The sequence below is a fragment of the Staurois parvus genome, unplaced genomic scaffold (assembly GCF_062004578.1).
Source record: "Staurois parvus isolate SC_StPar_1 unplaced genomic scaffold, SC_StPar_1.0 ptg002279l, whole genome shotgun sequence".
NCBI classification, from domain to species: Eukaryota; Metazoa; Chordata; class Amphibia; order Anura; family Ranidae; genus Staurois; species Staurois parvus.
In genome coordinates, this window is record NW_028320075.1 from 231744 (window position 1) to 256264 (window position 24521).

Genomic DNA, 24521 nt, shown 5'->3' on the forward strand with positions numbered 1-24521 from the left:
CTGTTTGTTCCTTCTCCCTGCAAAGCACAGCTAATGTTCTCAATACGCCCCGTGTGTATGGAGCCTCAGTCCTCACGCACATGGGACCTTTTTACAGCGGCTGTTTTTGGCTTTTGACTTTTTTTTTTTTTTTTTTGTACAGCCAGTAAACCCCCCCAGCATGTTATCCTATGGCACACAGAGACTGGAATCAACGTTTTTTGGCTGGAAAAAAACCCAGAACTAGTGGGATTCTAGAGGAGTTTTTTAGCTGTAAAAACGCTCTAATGCTGAAAAACGCGGTAGATCGCGGCAAACCAGTGCTTTTGGACTTATTTTGGCAAAAAAAAATAATTTTTTTGCTTAAAGAACCTCTTAACACAAACGTGAGAAAATGCAGCTAAACTGAACGCTAATACGAAAACGCTAAAAACCGCTGAAAAACGCAAACATTTTAACGTGACTTTACACAGCTAAGGGGTTAATATTCTTTGACATCACTGGGGGTGGTAATAGTCTGTGACATCACTGAGGGGGGGTGAGGGGTTAATAGTCTGTGACATCACTGGGGGGTTAATAGTCTGTGACATCACGGGGGGGTGAGGGGTATATAGTCTGTGACATCACTGCAGGGGTGAGGGGTTAATAGTCTGTGACATCACTGGGGGGGTTAATAGTCTGTGACATCACTGGGGGTGGTAATAGTCTGTGACATCACTGAGGGGGGGTGAGGGGTTAATAGTCTGTGACATCACTGGGGGGTTAATAGTCTGTGACATCACGGGGGGGTGAGGGGTATATAGTCTGTGACATCACTGCAGGGGTGAGGGGTTAATAGTCTGTGACATCACTGGGGGGGTTAATAGTCTGTGACATCACTGGGGGGGGTGAGGGGTATATAGTCTGTGACATCACTGGGGGGGGGGGGGGTGAGGGGTTAATAGTCTGTGACATCACTGGGGGAGGTTAATAGTCTGTGACATCACAGGGAGAGGGGCTGAGGGGTTAATAGTCTGTGACATCACTGGGGGAGGTTAATAGTCTGTGACATCACTTGGGGGGGGTGAGGGGTTAATAGTCTGTGACATCATTGGGGGGGGGTTAATAGTCTGTGACATCAAGGGGAGGGGGTTAATAGTCTGTGACATCACGGGGAGGGGGTCAATAGTCTGTGACATCAGTTGCTGACTTTTAATAAATACAAACGGCTGGAACAAAACTTTAAAAAAAACTTTTTTTTTTTTTTTTGACAGTGGGTTTTATATACAACTTTATAGTTCAGACCAAAATGAAGGACAGAGGAACTTTGTTCAAAATTGGGGACAGTCCCACGAAATCAAGGACAGTTTGGAGCTATGTATTGGGGGACATCTAGAAATGTGAATTGTGACAAGCATTACTCTGAACACAGTACGCTTTTTTTTTTTTTTTTCCATTTGTCTGTAATTCCTGAAATAGCGGAGCACTGCCTGGCATGTGAGTGTGCCTAGGGGTACCGCCGGTCCTGTGGGGGGCCCAGGCAGCTGGTTGAATCAGATGTTTAATAGGAGAACAATTTGCGGGGTAATTACTGAAACTGATCTCCTGTGTGTTCCTCTGCAGCAGCTGGAAGCTGGCTTCTTCTCCCCTCCCTCCCACTGGATTTCAGCTGCTGCAGAGAAGAGCCATACAGGGGATCGGTTCCAGTAATTGTCCCACCCTCCCTGTGCGCCATACATTTCCCCTTGCTGCCCAGGCGCCTAGCCCCCACCCCCCCCCCGTGTGCCCCCACCCCTGCAGTGCTTCCGGCTTCCCTCCCCTCCTTATCCCTGGCAGCTGCACGCACACAATAGGATGCTTCAGAATGGAGAGTGGGGTAAGGGTCCGCTGAATAGGTCACATTTACCAGCTCCTTTGTCTCCTTAATGAACACAATGAGTGATCAGTACCAATCACTCACTGTGTTCATTCATACTTGAAGCATTGTAAACTGGATTTTTTTTTTGGGGGGGGGAGGCCCTGTCATGTTGGCTGTATGGGACCCCATGGTTTCTATCTGCAGCCCTGCTGGGCACTCCTTGTTTTGTAGGCTTAGGCCTCATTCACATGGGACACTTAAAAGCAAAACCCAACCCAAAAGGGAAGTTCCCTTTTTTTTTTTTTTTTTTTTTTTCTTTTTAAGGGGTGGGCAGGTTTTAACATACAATAGTAGATTTTCTGGAAAGAAAAAATTACTACAAACGTGTGTGGGTTTTTTTTGTTTTTTCCCCAAAAAACCTCAAATTTTGACAACTTAACCACTTCCACCCCCTTCCTGTCCAGGGCAATTTTCAGCGCTATCACACTTTGAATGACAATTGCGCGGTCATGCAACACTGTACCCATATAAATTTTTTACCATTTTTTTGAGACAGATGAAGCTTTATTTTGGTGGTATTTATTCACCACTGGGATTTTTTTTTTTTTTTTTACTATGTAAATGAAAAAGTCCAAAAATTTAGAAAAAAAGTGTTTGTGTTTTTTTTTTTTTTTTTTTTTTTAATAAAATTTTGCAAATAAATAATATTTCATCATAAATCTTGGCCAAAATTTATTCCGTTATTTTTTTAGTAAAAAAAAAATCCAAATTAGTTTATAACCAAAAATTATAATTTTTAAACTTTTTTTTTTTACATTTTTATTTATTTTATATTTTTTATTTTTATTTTTTTTTACATACTGTCACCCTAGCAGTACAGTGTCACCATGGTGACACTGTACTACTTGTGGGGGATGATGAAGGTTTTTTTTTTTTTTTTTTTTTTTTTTACACTGATTGCTTTTACACCCATATAGGATGTAAAAGCAATCATTTCTCTTTCTCTCTGTCTGCATTCTTGCACTCATTGAGAAGTACTGAGTGAGCTGTGATTGGTCACAGCTTGTCACATGGTACAAGGCTGTTGTGAATAGCCCTGTACCATGTGACCTCTGTGATCATTCACAGATTTCACACGTAGTAAGCAATGATGTCACAAGTGACATCTTGCTTACTACTTTGCATGTGATCACTGATTGGCCAATCAGTGATCACATGATCGGGACCTCGTACAGAGGTCCCGTCTGACGATCGGTGTTTCACTGTGTCCGGAGGACACAGCGGGCACCGGATCGCGGTGGTGCGCGCTCCCAGGGAGCGCACGCAGCTAGAAATGGCGGGTGCCGTTTATGAATGGCAACCCGCCCCTGGACTGCCACCGTCCTGCCATTTATAAACAGGCGGACGGCAAGTGGTTAATGAAGTCCTCCAAAATGTCATTTGATTTTAGCATTCTGTTTTGGAACAAATGGACTTTCCCAGACAAAGACAACATATACTGTAATGCCGGCCATACATGGGTCAAAATTTGCCCGATTTTTTCGTACCAAAATCGGACCTAAAAATCGGCTGATTTCTGCTCTGTTAGTGGGGTCAATGGCACCGGCCGGTTTTCATGGTTCCTCCCCTTTTCGGTGATCAGTCATGTTGGAAAATTTGTGAAAAACTACCGATTTTCGACTCAATGATGGTCACATCGTACGATCGTTTTTCCAAAAAGAATATGCGCCATGAGCCGCGACCTGGAAGGAACAGAAGTTTCGGCTGTTATATGGGGTGAACTTTATGACTCGGTTGGCCGATTTTCGAAATCATTGATGGCGCCATCGGATCACTGAGCGAACGACGTTTTCAATTTTCAGATGAAAAATCGTTCGGAATTTGACCCATGTATGGCCTGCATTGATTGATCTGAGAAAAAAAATTCTATCCTGCTCCTTTTTTAATTTCCTTTGAAACGAACGCCCACTACCAATTATTAGTTATAAATAAATAAATAAAAGGATGTTCTTTAAACCCAAATTCTACCAATATTTTACTATTGTATGGTCAGCTGCGACTGTTATGAAGAGTTCTTTGACATCATTCATACAATGTTTCTTTAGTTGTAGTTGTAGTAATCCTGCGACTTGTGTTCTCCATTGCAGCTCCACGTCGAGGAATTTAACAAAACCATTCAATACATGTATGACAACCAGAAGTACAAAAAGGTAAGTGCCCATTGGTGTCACAGGAAGTGTCTGTAGCCCCGGGTTCACGCTGATGCAGTGTGGAATTTGCATCGTTTTCTATGTGAATTCTGCGCTGCATCAGAATTGCACCTCATTCATTCGAACCGCTGCGGGTGTATGTTAACACCCTGAAAGCGGTCCCCAAAACGCGGTGCGATGTGCAGAAGCGGATCCCATAGGTGTGAATACCCATGAGATCCGATTCTAGTGCGGACCCAAAAATGTTCTTGATGCGATTAGAGCCATACAAAATGTACAACTCCGATCGCACCGCACATAAATCACATGCGATATACCGCATTCACACACACATAAATCACATGCGATATACCGCATTCACACACACATAAATCACATGCGATATACCGCATTCACACACACATAAATCACATGCGATATACCGCAATCACACACCCATAAATCGCATGCGATATACCGCAATCACACACCCATAAATCACATGCGATATACCGCAATCACACACACATACATCACATGCGATATACCGCAATCACACACACATACATCACATGCGATATACCGCAATCACACACACATAAATCACATGCGATATACCGCAATCACACACACATAAATCACATGCGATATACCGCAATCACACACACATACATCACATGCGATATACCGCAATCACACACCCATAAATCACATGCGATATACCGCAATCACACGCACACAAATCACATGCGATATACCGCAATCACACCACACACAAATCACATGCGATATACCGCAATCACACCACACACAAATCACATGCGATATACCGCAATCGCACCACACACAAATCACATGCGATATACCCCATTCACACGCACACAAATCACATGCGATATACCGCATTCACACGCACGCAAATCACATGCGATATACCGCATTCACACACACATAAATCACATGCGATATACCGCAATCACATACACACAAATCACATGCGATATACCGCAATCACATACACCCAAATCACATGCGATATACCGCATTCACACGCACACAAATCACATGCGATATACCGCATTCACACACACATAAATCACATGCGATATACCGCAATCACATACACACAAATCACATGCGATATACCGCAATCACATACACCCAAATCACATGCGATATACCGCATTCACACACACACAAATCACATGCGATATACCGCATTCACACACACACAAATCACATGCGATATACCGCATTCACACACACACAAATCACATGCGATATACCGCATTCACACACACACAAATCACATGCGATATACCGCAATCACACACCCATAAATCACATGCGATATACCGCAATCACACACCCATAAATCACATGCGATATACCGCAATCACACACCCATAAATCACATGCGATATACCGCATTCACACACACACAAATCACATGCGATATACCGCATTCACACACACACAAATCACATGCGATATACCGCATTCACACACACAAATATCACATGCGATATACCGCAATCACACACACAAATCACATGCGATATACCGCAATCACACACACAAATCACATGCGATATACCGCAATCACACACACAAATCACATGCGATATACCGCAATCACACCACACACAAATCGCATGTGATTTGCACAGGAATGCAGTGCTGTTCCTGTGCGAATCAAATGCGACGTACCGCATTTGCAAAATAAAATCACATGCGATATACCGCATTCAGGGGCGAACTGACAACTCATGGGGCCCCCGATCAATAGAGGATCATGGGGGCCCCTGTGTCCTCGCCCATACCCAAAAAAGCCAATGAGAGGTACCAGGGGCATCTCATGGGGCCCCCTACTGACTCCGGGCCCTCGGGCAGTGTTCGAATGGTCAGTCTGCCCCTGACCGCATTCACGCAAAAAAAATCACATGCGATATGCTGCAGTCATACAAAAACTGCTCACACACACACAAATCACATGCGATATACCGCAATCACACACACACAAATCACATGCGATATACCGCAATCACACACACACAAATCACATGCGATATACCGCAATCACACACACACAAATCACATGCGATATACCGCAATCACACACACAAATCACATGCGATATACCGCAATCACACACAAATCACATGCGATATACCGCAATCACACACACACAAATCGCATGTGATTTGCACAGGAATGCAGTGCTGTTCCTGTGCGAATCAAATGCGACGTACCGCATTTGCAAAATAAAATCACATGCGATATACCGCATTCAGGGGCGAACTGACAACTCATGGGGCCCCCGATCAATAGAGGATCATGGGGGCCCCTGTGTCCTCGCCCATACCCAAAAAAGCCAATGAGAGGTACCAGGGGCATCTCATGGGGCCCCCTACTGACTCCGGGCCCTCGGGCAGTGCTCGAATGGTCAGTCCACCCCTGACCGCATTCACGCAAAAAAAATCACATGCAATATGCTGCATTCATACAAAAACCGCTGCGAATCCAGCACCGCAATCGCACCCCGTTCATGCGAACAGCTGCGGGTATGTTAAGTTCACAACACCACAAAAGCGGTCCACAAAACGCAGTGCGATGTGTAGAATCGGATCACATAGGTGTGAATACCCGTGCGATCTGATTCTAATGCAGACCCAAAAAAGGGTCCTGCACATTTTTGGTGTGGTGCGATTAGAGCCATACAAAATGTACAACTCCGATCGCACCGCACATAAATCGCATGTGATTTGTATAGGAGTGCGGTTCCTGTGTGAATCACATGAGACCGCACTGCATGTATGTGAACCCGGGCTTAATGACATCCATGGTGTCGCTGTGCTGAGTCTTCTGTAGCAGAACCTGTTGGAGTGACATGGAAATATTTCTCTTCCAGATGGTTCTGTACATCGAGGCCTGTGAGTCCGGCTCCATGCTGAATCACCTACCCAACAACATCGACGGTAAGTGCGGCCAGGATCCGCGCCGGTTTTCTCCGTGAGGGCAAATTCACCGACATAAATTTCAAATGGTATTACTGTTTGTATGTAAGGAAGATATAGAATTGCCAAGGCGGTCAGCAATTAAATGCTCCCTGCTGATTGGAGAGCTCTGGCTTTGACTCAACAAGGGGGTGTGTCAGACCTCTACAGAGAGACCGCTGCTTCCACATAGAAGGCAAGGGTCCAGCTCTGCAGCATGCTGGCAGGGAACAGGCTCCTGGGTTTGGTTGGATTGCACACCTCTTTGAGGCACCTGGAATGTACAGTATTTAGCGGATTTAAGCCCTTGATTCGCTCTCCTTACTAGTCCTACTCCTACTACGGGAACACAAAATCAGGTTCACACCCATGCGTTTTGCAGAAACACAGTACAGTCCATTTAACATGATTTCCTATGGGACGCGTTAAGATCTCTGCGTTTTTCACCCGGTGCATTTTTTGGAAGGGGTTGGGAACTGTTTTTAATGCAAAAAGTTGCGTTTTTGGTTCTATAGACTTCAATGGAAATGCGGCAGAAAAAGCATGCAGTGCGTTTTTATGTGTTTTACGCTTTTAAATGTGCCTAGCAACAAGAAATGTTAAATGAAAGAGAAAAAAAGTGTCAAACGCAAAACACAATGCAGAAATGGCTCAAATGCAACTTGCATAGGTGTGAACCTAGCCTTAGGCCCCTAGCACTCTGGCGTTCTGTTTTTTTGTTTTGTTGTTTTTTTGTTTCATCACTTCGGTCACGTGTTTTTTGTTTTTTTTGTTTTTGTTTTTTTCCAACAAAAAATGAATCTTTTTTTCATTTTTTTTTTTCCAAACGGAAGAAAAAATAGGATTTTCTTCCGTTCAAAAAATGGATGTTAATGGATGCGGACATGATTGAACACCAGGTGAGAATTTTTCTTGGCTGTTGGGAGCCTAATTGGGGAGATTTCTTTTGATTTCAGTCTTGGAGACAACCCAGGAAGTGGGAGGGATTCCCGCCAAAACTAGCAGATATCCCCTTTATCCTTTTTTAGTTTTATATTTACTTCTTTGTTTTATATTTTGCAGTTTACACCACCACGTCTGCCAACCCTCACGAGTACTCTTATGCCTGTTATCACGATGAGAAGCGAAACACGTATCTCGGTGATTTGTACAGTGTCAGCTGGATGGAGGACTCCGATGTGGTGAGTGTTGCGTTTTTTTGTTTTTTTGTTTTTTGTTTTTTTTCTGTGCACACATTAATATGTCTTGATTTACACCGCGAGCTCACCAGGTTTCTGGCATAAGACCTGTATGAGCTGACAAATGGCAGCCAGTCAACTCTCGTGTTGCTAAAGACCATCTGATAAAGATCAGAACTTCCGAATAAATGATACAATGTATATAAACTGTAGCAGAATAATTGCCTAAATTTATAATTGTTTATTGATCAAAGCTGCAAAATGCCATCCCTAATAGGATTATGGTCAGCTTGGCTGACATGCCCTCCCACAGTCCAGTTTAGCTCCATTTAATTGATAGAGGCTCATAGGCTGTGCTTAGTGAATGTAACCACGCCCCAAGCACATGTAACCACGCCCCCAGCTCAGTTTGGCAATGGCTCCTAGCAGGAGGCTCCGCTTAGTGAATGTAACCACGCCCCAAGCACATGTAACCACGCCCCCAGCTCAGTTTGGCAATGGCTCCTAGCAGGAGGCTCCGCTTAGTGAATGTAACCACGCCCCAAGCACATGTAACCACGCCCCCAGCTCAGTTTGGCAATGGCTCCTAGCAGGAGGCTCCGCTTAGTGAATGTAACCACGCCCCAAGCACATGTAACCACGCCCCCAGCTCAGTTTGGCAATGGCTCCTAGCAGGAGGCTCCGCTTAGTGAATGTAACCACGCCCCAAGCACATGTAACCACGCCCCCAGCTCAGTTTGGCAATGGCTCCTAGCAGGAGGCTCCGCTTAGTGAATGTAACCACGCCCCAAGCACATGTAACCACGCCCCCAGCTCAGTTTGGCAATGGCTCCTAGCAGGAGGCTCCGCTTAGTGAATGTAACCACGCCCCAAGCACATGTAACCACGCCCCCAGCTCAGTTTGGCAATGGCTCCTAGCAGGAGGCTCCGCTTAGTGAATGTAACCACGCCCCAAGCACATGTAACCACGCCCCCAGCTCAGTTTGGCAATGGCTCCTAGCAGGAGGCTCCGCTTAGTGAATGTAACTACGCCCCCTGCACATGTAACCACGCCCTCAGCTCAGTTTGATTGACAGTGGCTCCTAGCAGGAGGCTTTTAGGCTGTGCTTAGTGAATGTAACCATGCCAGGGGCGGACTGACCATTTGGAAACTCTGGCACTGCCCAAGGGCCCGGGGTCAGTAGGGGGCCCCATGAGATGCCCCTGGTACCTTTTTTTTTCATAGGCTTTTTTGAGTTTGGGCAAGGACACAGCGGCCCCATGATCCCCCTATTGCCCGGGGGCCCCATGAGTTGTCAGTCCGCCCCTGAACCACGCCCCCAGCTCAGTTTGACGGTGGCTCCTAGCAGGGGGCTCTTAGGCTGTGCTTAGTGAATGTAACCACGCCCCCAACTGGGGGGGGGGGGGGTTTGCCTTCCTCTGGATCAGTTGTGGGTATAGGACTATAACTTTTTTTTTTTTTTTCTATGGTTGAACTGGATGGACTTTTGTCATCCATCCTTCTTTTTTTTTTTTTTTTTTTTTTTTCAGCCAGACTAACTATGTAACTCAGTTTGACAGTGGCTCCTAGCAGGGGGCTTGTAGGCTGTGCATAGTGAATGTAACCACGTCCCCAACTCAATTTGATTAACAGTGGCTTCTAGCAGGAGGCTCCTAGGCTGTGTTTGGTGAATGTAACCACGCCTCCTGCACATGTAACCACGCCCTGAGCTCAGTTTGACAGTGGCTCCTAGCAGGGGGCTCTTAGGCTGTGCTTAGTGAATGTAACCACGCCCCCAACTGGGGTTTTTTCTTTTTTGCCTTCCTCTGTATCAGTTGTGGGTATAGAACTATAACTTTTTTTTTTTTATATGGTTGAACTGGATGGACTTTTTTGTCTTTTTTCAGCCAGACTAACTATGTAACTCAGTTTGACAGTGGCTACTAGCAGGAGGCTCCTAGGCTGTGCTTGGTGAATGTAAACACGCCCCCTGCACATGTAACCACGCCCCCAGCTCACTTAGACTGCAGTTCCCAGCAATAGCTTTGCTGTCGCAACAGCAGCTGCGCCTAATGACTGTGGCCACACCCCCTGCACATGTGACCACACCCCCAGCTCAGTTTGATGGCCATCGAGCAGGAGATGTGCTGTCACAAGAGTTGTCCATAGTGAATATAACCACACCCCCTGCACATGTAACCACACCCCCTGCACAGTTTGATTGCCTTTTGTGCAGATGCACTGTCACAACAGGAGTTGCCCCTAGTCGACGTGACCACGCCCTCTGCACGTGTAACCACACCCACAGCTCAGTATGATTGCCTTCGAGCAGGAGAAGCGCTGTCACAACAGGAGTTGCCCCTAGTCATTGTGACCACGCCCTCTGCGCATGTGACCACACCCCCAGCTCAGTATGATGGCCTTCGAGCATGAGACACGCTGTCACAACAGGAGTTGCCCCTAGTCAGTGTGACCACGCCCTCTGCGCATGTAACTACGCCCGCTGCATGCGGAAGGAATATTAGAAGGAAAGCCCATTGCTGTCATCTGAACCCTAAATAAAAGTGTCATTTTTGGTGAATGGCCGCCGTTTTTTGATTGGCGATGACGCAATGCATTGTTTTCTATAAATGTGAGTGTTTCCTGTTCCATGACTTCACATGAGATATTCTAATCGTCTTCTAGGAGGATCTGTGGGAGGAGACGCTGCATAAACAGTATTTACTTGTCAAGAAACGAACCAATAAAAGTCATGTGATGCAGTACGGGAACCGGGTGAGTGACGGCGGATTCAGTGTTGGGTGGAGCTGTATAGACGTGCGCACTGTCAGTACATTGTAGCCATCTGCAGAAATCTCTTCCGGGATTTCTCTTTAATGAATGTTTTAACAACGTTACTTTGCCATCTTGTACAAAGTATACAGCCAATGCCATCCACTTACATGGGCAGGTTCTGCTTCCTCCTTAGGCTGCACAGTGCTTGTGTTTTGTAGCTCAATACAAATGTTTAATTCTGCTGATTGGTTGTAGATAATGCGTTCAGTAAGATTTTATTTCAGCAAGTATCCAGGGTGCCTGTGCCCATCTCTCCCGTAGGGTGCCGGCAGCCGGCGGCCATCTCTCCCGTAGGGTGCCGGCGGCCATCTCTCCCGTAGGGTGCCGGCGGCCATCTCTCCCGTAGGGTGCCGGCGGCCATCTCTCCCGTAGGGTGCCGGCGGCCATCTCTCCCGTAGGGTGCCGGCTGTCTCCAAGACTGAATAATCACACATTTATGTGCTTCCCTTTGGTCATGTCAGGGACCGCACCTGAGGCCCACGATATCAAAAAAGTGGACTTCCACTGTTCCAGGCAGTTCTTATCGGGTGGAGTTCTGTAGTCCAGCAGGAAAGGCTGAAAGATGAAGTTTAAAGGGGCAATATTGCAAAGATTTACTGTATGTATTATATATTTGTTGTCGTTTTCACTTTTAAGTAGTTGGTCGGGTCAGAAATGTTATATCTCCTAAATGGGGAAGATTTAGCCTATCAACCCAATGGATCTCTGTTCATATTTTGTATCTTATTGCTTTTCCTAATCCAGACGATTTCCAAGATGAAGGTGAACCAGTTCCAGGGTGGCGCTAAAACGGCGGACCCCCGCATGACCCTGGAGCCCATACACCATCTGGACCTGACCCCCAGCCCAGAGGTGCCCATGGCCATCCTCAAGAGGCAGTTACTGGCTACCAATGATGCTGCCGAGGCCCGGGATGTACTGAGCAGGATAAAGGCCCTACAGGAGGTGAGGGGCCCCGGCCACCGATAAAAAAACATCAAGTATAGAAGCGTTTTTAATTTCCATTTTATCTCTAACCCGCAGAGATACAAGACCATGAACAATTGTATGTTTAAATCAGCATTTTTGCTAGAAACTTAATCAGAACCGCCAAACATTTGTATATTTTCTGAAATCAGATGGTGGGTACTGCAGCTTTTTATGTCACAAGATATTTGCAAAGCCATTTATCAGATGCAGGAACAAATACATTGAAAGGAATTTTAGTGCACACAAACACAATGGAATACGAATTTATCCCATGAAATGTATCAGATTGGGTTGCAAGTAAATAGATGCCCAACATGTCAAGATTTTTATTATATACGTGTATGTATGTATGTGTGTATATGTGTGTATATGTATGTATGTGTATGTATGTATATATATATATATATATATATATATATATATATATATATATATATATATATATAATATAAAAAAATTTTTCTTCAAAGCCTTTTACAGGTTATCAGTGTAAAGTTGATTATAAATGATGACATCTCCTAGATTGTAAGCTCGAAAGAGCAGGGCCCTCGAACCCCTCGTGTTTTGTTACTGTATTGTCTCATGTTCTGTCCCCCACTATAATGTACAGCGCTGAGCAAACCTTTTAGTGCTATATAAATACTGTATAATAATAATGTTTGCCTTGAAGTCAATGGGAGGCATTTCTGCATTGAAGTCTATGGGAGGAGTTTTTGCATTAAAGTTACAATGGACACAATTTCTAGCCACCATGGCAACCTAACACCTGGGATTTGTCAAGCCCTACATTAAAATGAATTTTAGTGCACGCAAATACAATATTTTGTAAAATATAAGATTGGGTTGCAACGAGTCAATAGATACCCAACATTTCAAGATTCAAAATGTGATGCTTTAAAAGCCTTTACAGGTCATCAGTGTAAAGTTAATTATGAATGATGGCCTTAAGAATTATTGCTCTCACTCTGGTATGTATGGCCATACCTCCCGTGTGGTGCAATTGCTGTTTACATACACACGTGGAACCCATGACCTATGTGTGCAATTGCATATGCAGGTACAGTGGGGATCGAAAGTTTGGGCACCCCAGCTAAAAATTTGTATTAATGTGCATAAAGAAGCCAAGGAAAGATGGAAAAATCTCCAAAAGGCATCAAATTACAGATTAGACATTCTTATAATATGTCAACAAAAGTTAGATTTGATTTCCATCATTTACACTTTCAAAATAACAGAAAACAAAAAAATGGCGTCTGCAAAAGTTTGGGCACCCTGCAGAGTTAATATCTTGTACTGCCCCCTTTGGCAAGTATCACAGCTTGTAAACGCTTTTTGTAGCCAGCCAAGAGTCTTTCAATTCTTGTTTGAGGTATCTTTGCCCATTCTTCCTTACAAAAGTCTTCCAGTTCTTTGAGATTTCTGGGCTGTCTGTCACGCACGGCTCTTTTAAGGTCTATCCATAGATTTTCAATGATGTTGAGGTCAGGAGATTGTGAAGGCCATGGCAAAACCTTCAGTTTACGCCTCTTGATGTAATCCCCCATGGATTTTGAGGTGTGTTTAGGATCATTATCCATTTGTAGAAGCCATCCTCTCTTTAACTTCAGCTTTTTCACAGATGGCATCAAGTTACCATCCAAAATTTGCTGACATTTTATTGAATCCATTTTTCCTTCTACTCGTGAGATGTTCCCTGTGCCACTGGCTGCAACACAACCCCAAAGCATGATTGATCCAACCCCATGCTTAACAGTTGGACAGAGGTTCTTTTCATTCAATTCTGTGTCCCTTCTTCTCCAAACGTACCTTTGCTCATTCCGGCCAAAAAGTTCAATTTTAACCTCATCGGTCCACAGAACTTGTTTCCAAAATGCATCAGGCTTGTCTATATGTTCATTTGCAAAGTTCAAACGATGATTTTTGTGGTGAGGACGTAGAAGAGGTTTTCTTCTGATGACTCTTCCATGAAGACCATATTTGTACAAGTATCTCTTTATAGTGGAATAGTGACCACAACTCCAGTGTCTGCCAGATCTTTCTGGAGGGATCGTGCAGTCAAACGTGGGTTTTGAATTGTTTTTCTCACAATCCTGCCAGCTGTTCTGTCTGATATTTTTCTTGGTCTTCCAGATCTTGCTTTAACTTCCACTGTTCCTGATGACTGCCATTTCTTAATTACATTCCGAACAGAGGATATTGACATCTGAAAACGCTTTGCTATCTTCTTATAGCCTTCTCCAGCTTTGTGAGCGTGAACTATTTTCAGTTTCAGTTTTCTAGACAACTGCTTAGAAGAACCCATGGTGCTGATTGTTGGGGCAAGGTCAGATGAGTCGGGGCATTTAAAACCTTTGAGACTGACATCACCTGGTCTTCCCAGATGATGATTGAGAACAATCCATGACACTGCCAGGTCTCAGCTTTGCAAAGGGGGCAGTGCATGCTATAAATTCTGCAGGGTGCCCAAACTTTTGCAGACACCATTTTTTTGTTTTCTGTTATTTTGAAAGTGTAAATGATGGAAATAAAATATAACTTTTGTTGACATATTATAAGAATGTCTAATCTGTAATTTGATGCCATTTGGAGATTTTTCCATCTTTCCTTGGCTTCTTTATGCACATTAATACAAATTTTTAGCTGGGGTGCCCAAACTTTCGATCCCCACTGTATGTATGGGAGAGTTTGTGGGGTGTTTTTTTTTTGTTTGTTTTGGTTTTTTTTTCATATGTAACTATTGCTATCACAAAGCAGCTAACCAGTCCCCTATGTGCTAGCATTGGCAGTGACAGGTACCCTTCATGGAGACATCCGACTTCTGTTAGACCCCCATTGTCTCCTCTGCATTCCAGTGCAGCTAATCAAGCACAGATTGTGCTACCATAAACATGATTGGCTGGCTGTAATGCTAGGTTCACGTCTGTGCGGGTGGTGCCGCTGCGGATCCGTGCAGCCGCACCATCCGCCCAGAAGAACACGGACGGGTGCCTATTAGTTCTGGAAAATGCAACCGTACTGGGAACCGAGGTTCCCGTACGGGCTGCATTCTCAGAAGAAGTGCAGGGACTTCTTCTCTGTGTCACGGGGCACGGGAGCCCATTCAAATGAATGGGTTCTTGTGTCCTCGCAAAGCACGGCCGCATAGATGTGAACCAGGGGTAAAAGAATACTGAGCTCAAACTACAAGTCCCATGAGGCATTGCAGGATTAACAGTTACAAGCGGGGGCGGACTGACCATTTGGAAACTCAGGCACTGCCCGAGGGCCCAGGGTCAGTAGGGGGCCCCATGAGATGCCCCTGTTACCTTCTTTTTTTTTTTTTTTTTTTTTGAGTTTGGGCAAGGACACATGGGCCCCATGATCACCTATTGCCCCATGAGTTGTCAGTCCGCCCCTGGTTACAGGCATGACTCCCAAAGGCAGAGGCATGATGGGACTTGTAGTTTTGCAACAGCTGGAGAGGGGCCAGTTTGACACCCCTGTAAAACCTCCTAAAGAGGTGAAGTGGTTTAAATACTGTTAGTATAAATACCTAAATCTGTGTTCATTTTGGCTTCATGCATTCCCCTGCTTGTGCCCGGCAGGTTGTACAGGATTGAACAGTGCTGTCAGTCTAGCACTGGACACTTGCTGGACCAGAATGGTGATGTCATCAATACAGTGGTGCCCCATCATTGTCCAATCAATATGGTGGGTCTGTGCTGACTGACCACACTAGACAGGGGAGTGGTCACTGACTTTGGTACTTCTAAGCTCCTCTGATTCTTCCACATCTGGTCCTCATATCAAATATATCGTAGCCGGCTTTCATATCCATCCCTCCTCGTCTTCCCTCCAGGCCAATGCCTTGATCAAAGTATCGACGAAGAAGATTGTTTCTGCGGTGACGGAATCTGATGAACTGACCGAAGAGATTTTCACAGATCGGATGGATATTAACGATCGCTCGTGCTACCGTGCGTCCGTCGAGCACTTCAAGAAGCATTGCTTCAACTGGCACAACCCCCTGGTAAGTCCTAAGCCTTCCCAATATCAGTCTCAATCTGCTGCTTCTCCTAGGGGTGTCACAGGGTCTCATTCTTCGAAAGAAAAATCATGTTTGTCACTTTTTTTTTTTTTTTTTCCCCCTCTTCACCAGTTTATGAAATATTTTGAATTTAGAGTAAAATATAAAAATGTTAATTCATAGAGAGCGGCTCATCGGTTCTACACCCCCAAACCTTTGGGTTCTTCCTCATCGTTCTATCCTGACTCCATGTGTATTCATGAACATCAGCTGCTGTATGGCCAAATGGTGCTCTGCCGATCTACATCCATGGATTCTTGTTGGATATAGATTGGAAATAACAATGTATCAAATACCTTTTTATGTTTGATGTGATGGGTGCAAATATCCAAATATGTCCTATTGTATATTAGTGCTTGTATACTTTATAGTGGAAGCATTCTTCATGTGTGGTGTGTTCGCTCTCTGCGGGGAATTTACCGAAGCCTCCTGCTCCATTCTGATGTAATAACTATAAAACAATAAAGTGCAGCGCTTAACCAGGTGAGGAAGACAATAAGTAAGTAACCACAGTGAGTGCTTAACCAAGTAAAAAAGTCAATGTGTAGGTATCTGCAGTAAATCACTGCATGGATGCGAATTCCCACGGCCTCCACTCTGTCAAAATAGTAGAAATGCGCACTCACCGGAAACGCATAGGATATGCGCATGTGTGATTATGCATCACAGGCAATGGGAACATCAGAGGTTAGGCAGCCAGGCATCTCCCTCATGGTGGGTCATCACAGACTCTTTGATAAGGTCCAGGGGTCCCCTTAAGGTCAGCCAGGTGTAGTAAAGGAATCTCCTCTCAGGATGGCAAAAGTGTTTTCACTGTGGGAATGAAAGCTCCAATAGGAGCCCCAGAGACAGATGCCAGAAATAGTGTAGTATGTCCAAAAATCAGTGCTTTATTGAAAAAGGTAACAGGGCAGTAACAGGGCAGTATGCATGTAAATCATATATTAACATAGATATGCAGCAGTACTGACCCTTGATAGTGATGACCGCCGGGCCTCCTCGTGGCTCCGGCGGTGGAATGACGTCACGCTCTGCACAGCTCCTCCTAAGGCCTTTCGTGCTACAGGCACATCATCAGAGGGGTTGTAAGGCTTAGGACTTACAACCCCCTGGTAAGTCCTAAGCCTTCCCAATATCAGTCTCAATCTGCTGCTTCTCCTAGGGGTGTCACAGGGTCTCATTCTTCGAAAGAAAAATCATGTTTGTCACTTTTTTTTTTTTTTTTCCCCCTCTTCACCAGTTTATGAAATATTTTGAATTTAGAGTAAAATATAAAAATGTTAATTCATAGAGAGCGGCTCATCGGTTCTACACCCCCACATCAGCTGCTGTATGGCCAAATGGTGCTCTGCCGATCTACATCCATGGATTCTTGTTGGATATAGATTGGAAATAACGATGTATCAAATACCTTTTTATGTTTGATGTGATGGGTGCAAATATCCAAATATGTCCTATTGTATATTAGTGCTTGTATACTTTATAGTGGAAGCATTCTTCATGTGTGGTGTGTTCGCTCTCTGCGGGGAATTTACCGAAGCCTCCTGCTCCATTCTGATGTAATAACTAGCCCAATGTTGTGCCTTGCTTTATCACAGCAGATAGATCTGTTTCTGATCCGTCTCTGCCATCCATCCCATGGTGTGGGGTTTTGTACCTAATAAACTAGGAGATTGGGGCAGTTTCCATTATAGATCTCTGCCAGGTCAGACTTGGTCAGCAGACGGCTCACCTCCTTCTCTGCTCGTGCATTACACTACATGAGCAGAGCCTGCATAGCCCTCTTCTCCTCATCTCAGCTGAGAGGGAGGCAGAGATGGGCAGAGGGATTGGAGCATGTAGCTCTAGCACACAGACTCAGCATAGAACAGGGAGCTGATCAGGCCTAATGGAACAGGATCTGTTTTATTTCCTCAGCTTAGAGTAGAGCAGGCTTTCTGCTTTCACCGCTCTTTGCTTAAAGCGGGTTTTGTCTCCTCCCATACTAGTCTCCAGGACTTCTCTAGAGCCTCCTCCATCCTCTGAAACTCTCTACCCCAATCTATCTCTGAAAGCCTCTCTCTTCAGGGAAGCCTATCCCGCCTTCAGCTAATAACATAATCTTCTATTCCTCCAACCACTCCATCCCCCACAGTTACTACCTTTTTGTACCACCGGCCTCTCCCTCTTAGATTGTAAGCTCCCAGGACCAGGGCCCTCCTAACCCTCTTTTATTGAACTGTATTGTTGCTGTATTGTCTCCCTTTATATTGTAAAGCGCTGAGCAAACTGTTGGCGCCATAAATCCTGTATAATAAAAAGTGTGTGTGTGTGTGTGTGTAGTGTAATAAATAAATACAGTTGCAAGAAAAGTATGTGAACCCCTTGGGATTACGTGGAGTTTTGCATGAATTGGGCATAAAATGTGCTCTGAACGTCATCTAAGTCACAACAATAGAAGAGCACAGTCTGCTGAACATAATACTACACAAACATTAGATGTTGCCATGGTTTAATTGCACATAACATGTAAACATTCACAGTGCAGGGAGGAAAAAGTATGTGAGGCCCTAGCTTAATGACTTCTCCCAGAGCTAATTGGAGCCAGGAGTGAGCCAACCTTGACTCCAATCAGTGTGATGATATTGGATGTGTTGCTGACAGCTCTCCTGCCCTTAAAAAACACACACCTGTTTTGGGTTTACTGGTTTCAAGAAGCACTGTCTGATGTGAACCATGCCTCGCAGAAAAGAGCTCTCAGAAGACCTGCGATCAAGAATTGTTGACTTGCGTGAAGCTGGAAAGGGTTACAAAAGTATCTCCAAAAGCCTTGATGTTCATGTGTCCACGGTAAGACGGACTGTCTACAAATGGAGAAAGTTTAGCACTGTTGCTACTCTCCCTAGGTATGGTCGTCCTGTAAAAATGACTGCAAGAGCACAGCGCAGAATGCTGCATGAGGTAAAGAAGAATCCCAGAGTGTCAGCTAAAGACCTACAGAAATCTCTGGCACATGCTAACATTTTTGTTGACACATCTACAATAAGGAAAACATGAAACAAGAATGGAGTACATGGGAGGACACCACGGAGGAAGCCATTGCTGTCCAAAAAGAATATTGCAGCACGTTTGAAGTTTGCAAAAGAGCACCTGGATGTTCCACAGCACTACTGGCAAAATATACTGTGGACAGATGAAACCAAGATTGAGTTGTTTGGGAAGAACACACAACACTATGTGTGGAGAAAAAAAGGCACAGCACACCAACATCAAAACCTCATCCCCACTGTGAAACATGGCGGAGGGAGCATCATGGTTTGGGGCTGCTTTGCTGCCTCCGGGCCTGGACGGGTTGTTGTCATTGATGGGAAAATGAATTCCAGAGTTTATCAAGAAGTTTTGCAGGAAAACGTACGACCATCTGTCCGCCAACTGAAGCTCCGCAGAGGATGGGTGATGCAACAGGACAATGACCCAAAGCATACAAGTAATTCAACAAAACAATGGCTGCAACAGCACAGAATACGCCTTCTGGAGTGGCCCAGTCAGAGTCCTGACCTCAACCTGATTGAAATGCTGTGGCATGACCTTAAGAGAGCGATTCACACCAGACATCCCAAGAATATTGCTACACTGAAACAGTTTTGTGAAGAGGAGTGGTCCAAAATGACTCCAGATCGTTGTGCAGGTCTGATCTGCAACTACAGGAAACGTTTGGTTGAGGTTATTGCTGCCAAAGGAGGGTCAACCAGTTATTAAGTCCAAAGGTTCACATACTTTTTCCTTCCTGCACTGTGAATGTTTACATGTTATGTGCAACTAAACCATGGCAACATCTAATGTTTGTGTAGTATTATGTTCAGCAGACTGTGTTCTTCTATTGTTGTGTCTTAGATGACGTTCAGAGCACATTTTATGCCCAATTCATGCAAAACTCCACGTAATCCCAAGGGGTTCACATACTTTTTCTTGCAACTGTATGTATGTATGTGTGTATACAGTTGCAAGAAAAAGTATGTGAACCCCTTGGGATTACGTGGAGTTTTGCATGAATTGGGCATAAAATGTGCTCTGAACGTCATCTAAGTCACAACAATAGAAGAACACAGTCTGCTGAACATAATACTACACAAACATTAGATGTTGCCATGGTTTAATTGCACATAACATGTAAACATTCACAGTGCAGGGAGGAAAAAGTATGTGAACCTTTGATTTAATAACTGGTTGACCCTCCTTTGGCAGGAATAACCTCAACCAAACGTTTCCTGTAGTTGCAGATCAGACCTGCACAACGATCTGGAGTAATTTTGGACCACTCCTCTTCACAAAATTGTTTCAGTGTAGAAATATTCTTGGGATGTCTGGTGTGAATCACTCTCTTAAGGTCATGCCACAGCATTTCAATCGGGTTGAGGTCAGGACTCTGACTGGGCCACTCCAGAAGGCGTATTCTGTGCTGTGGCAGCCATTGTTTTGAAGAATTACTTGTATGCTTTGGGTCATTGTCCTGTTGCATCACCCATCCTCTGCGGAGCTTCAGTTGGCGGACAGATGGTCGTACGTTTTCCTGCAAAATGTCTTGATAAACTCTGGAATTCATTTTCCCATCAATGACAACAACCCGTCCAGGCCCTGAGGCAGCAAAGCAGCCCCAAACCATGATGCTCCCTCCGCCATGTTTTACAGTGGGGATGAGGTTTTGATGTTGGTGTGCTGTGCCTTTTTTTCTCCTCACATAGTGTTGTGTGTTCTTCCCAAACAACTCAATCTTGGTTTCATCTGTCCAGTATATTTTGCCAGTAGTGCTGTGGAACATCCAGGTGCTCTTTTGCAAACTTCAAACGTGCTACAATATTCTTTTTGGACAGCAATGGCTTCCTCCGTGGTGTCCTCCCATGTACTCCATTCTTGTTTAATGTTTTCCTTATTGTAGATGTGTCAACAAAAATGTTAGCATGTGCCAGAGATTTCTGTAGGTCTTTAGCTGACACTCTGGTATTCTTCTTTACCTCATGCAGCATTCTGCGCTGTGCTCTTGCAGTCATTTTTACAGGACGACCATACCTAGGGAGAGTAGCAACAGTGCTAAACTTTCTCCATTTGTAGACAGTCCGTCTTACCGTGGACACATGAACATCAAGGCTTTTGGAGATACTTTTGTAACCCTTTCCAGCTTCATGCAAGTCAACAATTCTTGATCATAGGTCTTCTGAGAGCTCTTTTCTGCGAGGCATGGTTCACATCAGAGAGTGCTTCTTGAAACCAGTAAACCCAAAACAGGTGTGTGTTTTTTAAGGGCAGGACAGCTGTCAGCAACACATCCAATATCATCACACTGATTGGAGTCAAGGTTGGCTCACTCCTGGCTCCAATTAGCTCTGGGAGAAGTCATTAAGCTAGGGACTCACATACTTTTTCCTCCCTGCACTGTGAATGTTTACATGTTATGTGCAATTAAACCATGGGAACATCTAATGTTTGTGTAGTATTATGTTCAGCAGACTGTGTTCTTCTATTGTTGTGACTTAGATGACGTTCAGAGCACATTTTATGCCCAATTCATGCAAAACTCCACGTAATCCCAAGGGGTTCACATACTTTTTCTTGCAACTGTGTATATATATATATATATATATATATATATATATATATATATATATATATATATATATATATATATATATATATTACATTCACATCAGTCCCCACGCCCGAGGAGCATACAATCTGGGGTCCCTAACTCACATTCATACATACACATACTAGGGGCCAATTTAGACAGTAGCCAATTAACCTACCAGCATGAATTTGGAGTGTGGGAGGAAACCAGGAATATATATATATAATTTGTTAATATTCCAGAGGAGTGGTAGAGCCGAAAGATAGTGTTTTGGGAATGTGAAGATCTACTCCACCCCCTATATTAAAATTACAGGAAATCCCAACCTTTGGGAGACCTCACTCTGTATAGACATCTAATATCCCGGATATTGCTTTCATTGTACAACAAATTGATCCTAGTTTTGTGTTGGCGGTGATATGAGACCTGACTGTGTACTTGTCATTGCAGTACGAATACGCGCTGAGGCAGCTGTACACGTTGGTGAACCTCTGTGAATCTGGATATCCACTAGACCGGTAACTATCCCGGCCTTTCCTTGTAGTAATGGGAATTGCCATCCATGTCTGTCCATGTCCTCTACCTTGCGTCTCCTCTGAAGGAAGCAACAAAGGCAGCCACTCTGATCTGCTTGAAATTGGCATAAAGGTGCACATGGGCAGAGCAATCTACAAACTAGTACAAGGGGGTCCTCAGCAGCCCCGGATCTAAGGGGGTTCTGGGGGGTGGGCTATGCCCCCTAGATTTTAGTTGTGCCCCGATCCCTGAGAGTGAATTCACACATCCATGAGACCTGATGGGGACAGTTGATGTAAGGGGGCATTCTGAGGGGGCGGCAGTTGATGTAAGGGGGCATTCTGAGGGGGCGGCAGTTGATGTAAGGGGGCATTCTGAGGGGGCGGCAGTTGATGTAAGGCGCACCCTGTGTCTCCTATGATAAAAAAGCCACAAAGGTAGCCGCTCTGACATGTTTGCTCTGCCCATGTGCTCCTTTTTCCTTTATGCCAATTTCCATCTACAAACCAGTACAAGGGGGTCCCCGGCACACAATCTTCTGCCTTGTAAGGTGATGTCTAGGCTCCTGGTGTGTTGCTGTCAGACAGGGCGCCCCTCCTCCCTCCATGGCCGTCCGACAACACAACTAGCAAGGAGATGGCTTTGACAGATGGCACTTCTCTGTCTCCAAGGACTGGCCTAAGACCAGCATCTCGGGAATGCAGGGGGAGGGGGGATTGTGAGCCAGAAATGTTCCAGGAAAGCGGGCAAGTACTTTGAGAAGTACCACCTGTCAAAACGGCCATCTCCTGCTAGCTGCGTTGTCAGATGACCATGGAGGGAGGAGGGGGGGTGCTGTCCAGCTAGTCTTAGAGAACACATAGGAAGATGGGACAACATTCTACAGGTACTTTGTTCCCTGGGGGACAAAATGCTTTAAAAACTCCTGCTTTAAGTGAACCACAGGGAGCATGATGTCTACTCTCAAGTAGAGAAGCACAGATACCCGCCTCCTTTTTTTTTTTTTTTTTTTAAATTTGGTGAGGGTGAGTACCAATTACCTTTTGGTCAAGTACTTGCTGATATGAGTACCGATACTTTGTGGTTTGATCTGCAATAAATATAACATGGGGACGCAAATTGCCCTGCAAAGAATAGCATGCGATTTTGGACAGGAGTTTCCCCACTGATCTTGTGATAACGCAGGCTTGGCATAGCGTGTAGGGAGGTTTCCCGCAGCGGAGCGTGGGCATGTGGGGATGTACACCATGGTGGCAGATGCTCTGTATACTCAGCTGCAGGAGAGAAAGTGGCAGGGATTTGAAATCCCCGCTGCTTTCTCCTCTCCTTGCAGGGATGACAGTATGGGCTAGATGGCATCTAATTGGTCAGCAACGTCGCATGGACAGTGCTGACCAATCAAAAGACCTCTAGCCCGAAATGTCATCCCCTCCTACAGCTGGGAATACGGAGCATCTGCCTCCATGGCATAAATCTCCACATGTCCCCTCTCCACTCAGCATGGGATCCATGCAGGAAGATTTCCTGCACCGCTCCTGTGTGAACGTGGGCTACGACGATATTCGGACCACCCCGGTCTGTTGAGGGCAGCAAGCAGTGCATATTCCAGAACATTCCTATTGGGTCTACTGAGTGCTTTCCTAGCGCAGGAGTAAAGTGTTTGTTGTGTGGGCTACGATGAGCCTTTCTTCACACAGGAGCGGTGGGGAAATCGCATGCTATTCTTTGTGGTGCGATTTGCGTCAATACAAAAAGTATCCGTTTCTGGTATTGGGAGCATTTTCCATGAGTACTTGTGAAATATTCGGTATTGATACAGTATCTGTGCATCCCTACTCTCAAGTAAACCTCTAGTTCCGCTAATATGTCTTCAGGTTGTGCTGTTGATGCTCTCATTGGGTAGAATAGGACCACATGACACAGATTCCGCAAAGCAGAGTCCTCTGCCAACAGGTAAGGAGGGTCTCGTTGGAATATTTTGTTGTGCACTTGATTGCCAGCCCTTTCCACCAGTTGTGGGTCCAACCTGGTGAGCAACTTCCATTTTCTCCTGCCTTGCCTGAGTATTTTGGAGACACGCTGACACCATTTTTGTGTTTTACAGGATCACCCGTGCCATGGATAATGTCTGCAACGGTCTACACTGACCCGGCTGGAAATACGAGGTCTTCCAGTAGAGGTGGATACAGGTGATTAACCCTCTCTGTGAGTCGCCCCATCTGCAGCTTCTTCCTCAAACCAAATCGCAGATCAATGCAAACTCCAACCTTCACCTACAAAGCCGAATCCATCGAAGATTGTGTTGGCCGTTGGACCTGCAAAGCTTGAGCAAGGTCCTGACCTGTACAACCAAAGCGAGGAGTGTGTGTCCTCC

At 44.9% G+C, this 24521-nt stretch overlaps 1 protein-coding gene across 1 annotated transcript in view; it reads left to right on the plus strand.

Annotated features, from left to right (window-relative positions):
* Positions 1–24294, plus strand: part of LOC149431406 (legumain-like) — a 38637-nt gene extending 14343 nt beyond the window's left edge. Inside the window, exons 6-13 of the mRNA XM_089665632.1 lie at positions 3964–4026; positions 6917–6983; positions 8064–8182; positions 10845–10934; positions 11739–11939; positions 15802–15972; positions 22082–22149; positions 24252–24294. Of these exons, the coding sequence (XP_089521758.1) occupies positions 3964–4026; positions 6917–6983; positions 8064–8182; positions 10845–10934; positions 11739–11939; positions 15802–15972; positions 22082–22149; positions 24252–24294 (822 nt within the window). The remainder of the gene's footprint in view (positions 1–3963; positions 4027–6916; positions 6984–8063; positions 8183–10844; positions 10935–11738; positions 11940–15801; positions 15973–22081; positions 22150–24251) is intronic.
* The last annotated feature ends 227 nt before the right edge of the window (positions 24295–24521 follow it).